Source organism: Nanorana parkeri, unplaced genomic scaffold (genome assembly GCF_000935625.1).
Source record: "Nanorana parkeri isolate BGI_ZX_2015 unplaced genomic scaffold, ASM93562v1 scaffold762, whole genome shotgun sequence".
Lineage (NCBI taxonomy): Eukaryota > Metazoa > Chordata > Amphibia > Anura > Dicroglossidae > Nanorana > Nanorana parkeri.
The window spans coordinates 720,191-722,089 of NW_017307030.1; the positions used below are offsets into that span (position 1 = coordinate 720,191).

The window sequence follows — 1,899 nt, forward strand, 5'->3', positions numbered from 1 at the left end:
CCCCTTGATGCATTCTAGCAATCCTCGAGCCATCTCGTCGTGAACTGAAGCAATAGTATACCATTGCTTCAGTGTAGGAGGTAGACAGGCCGAAGGGAGCACTGTCACAGCTGGCCAGCTCCACAGTTCAGGTGAATATAACTTTTTTCTTTTAGCACCTAGACACTAACGAGCACTTAACTCTTGCAATGCGGGGGTAGCCCACACAAAAGAATGCCGTATACCTGTTTACAGCCACATACAACTATTGATGTACAAGGGAGACTGTACACAGTACCTTTGGCATCCTGGTGACGGAAATGCAGCCAACGTTAGGTTGTACAAGTGGAGGTGTCTATGTGCATGACACTAAAAAGTGAATGATTGTATTGCAATGTATTGAAATGTATGCATTAATGTGGACCTTGCAATAACTTTACAATTATGCATTAATATATTGACATGTCACAAAGTCCTTGATCTCCAGTCCAGTGACTTTTGCTAGGCTGAGATGATGTTATCAGTCTGCTGCAGGCAGGAGGAAGCATTTCCTCAGTCATCCCTCCTCCAGAGATTAGAGTCACAAGGGGAGGACTGTAGCAGGACTGTAGTAGGGGCTGATCTGTGCCAGACATATGTGAACATAGCTAAGAACTGCACAGCCACCAGCCTTTATATAAATCTGTCAAGTCTAAGACAACATCTCAGTCTACAAAATAGATGCTGATCCTGAATGATGCCAGAGCAAAGACGATGTCGTCCTTCTGGACAGAAAAGCACATTTATCAAAACCAGAGCAGACAAAATCTGAAGCAGCTGTGCATGGCAACCAATCAGCTTCGCTCTTTATTTTTCAAATCTTAAATGAACAAACTGAAGAGAGCAGCTGATTGGTTGCCATGGGCAACTGCTCCAGTTTTGATAATTCCCCCGTGTTGTCTTTGGGAGTACTCTGATCTCCGTTAGAGTAATATATACCTGGAAGTGTTACATTTACACATTACTTTGCAACAGAACGTTATCAGTTTTGATAAATTCACCCCTCTGTATATTTCTGATTATTTCTGGGACCCTTTGAAAATGGTCACATAACTCCATTGTTATTTCTCATAGTGTGATATTTCATAGTTAGCATTACCATTCACAATTTCAGAGAGGTTTTCAACTTGTTTTTTCTTTAAAGCTGCTATCCTCAGTATTTAGTTGTTCTTGCACCCCAGACAACATGATTTTTAACATACGATAGGTACGCAGTTTATATATGGGGCCCTTGATTTTTGGTTTGCATTTTGACCCTTAAGGTTCCAGGTGTCACACATTCTGTCTCTCTAATATCTAATGTGTAATGTTTATGTAGAGCCTTCTGGTTACTTATTTTTTTATATTTTCTCTTTGAAGGAATCTGTGCTACTTTGCAACAAAGAGCAGTCCATCTGCTGTCATCCTGGACCTGTGGGAAGCACGGCACCCGTATGACGGAAGTTTGGATTCTTTGGCCTGTGCACTTGAGGAAATAGGGAGGACACAAACCAAACTCTCACTGGTTTCAGAAACTCACACAGAGGATCCAGACTTTACCTACAGCAGACAGAATGGACTTTGAGAAGACATGTTTGTCCAGGTCAGTTCTGGATATATTCCAGTCAGTTTTTGGAAAGACAAAGAAGAAAACAGGAAACAGTGGCAGCATCGTATGTGTATTTCCAAATTCCAAATTTATAAAGAAGTAAGTTTGGATGATAGAGATGAGAACAAATACCTTCGCTGCAGCATTATTTAAAGGAACCTTATTTGTGCAAAAGGGTTTTCAAAAAAGCCATCCACCAGCGAGGGAATTTGGAGGCATGGACTTTTAAAGCCTCCCCGTTCTTTGTGGTCTGTAAAAGACATACCTTTAAAAGAATGTGCTCTTTGATTATT

The 1,899-nt window shown here is 41.1% G+C and overlaps 1 protein-coding gene across 1 annotated transcript in view; it reads left to right on the forward strand.

The window, feature by feature from the left end:
* UNC5D (unc-5 netrin receptor D) overlaps window positions 1-1,654 on the forward strand; it is a 490,550-nt gene extending 488,896 nt beyond the window's left edge. The window contains exon 17 of the mRNA XM_018564580.1: window positions 1,378-1,654. Coding sequence (XP_018420082.1) covers window positions 1,378-1,582 — 205 coding nt within the window. The 3' untranslated portion in view covers window positions 1,583-1,654. The remainder of the gene's footprint in view (window positions 1-1,377) is intronic.
* Window positions 1,655-1,899: the final 245 nt, after the last annotated feature.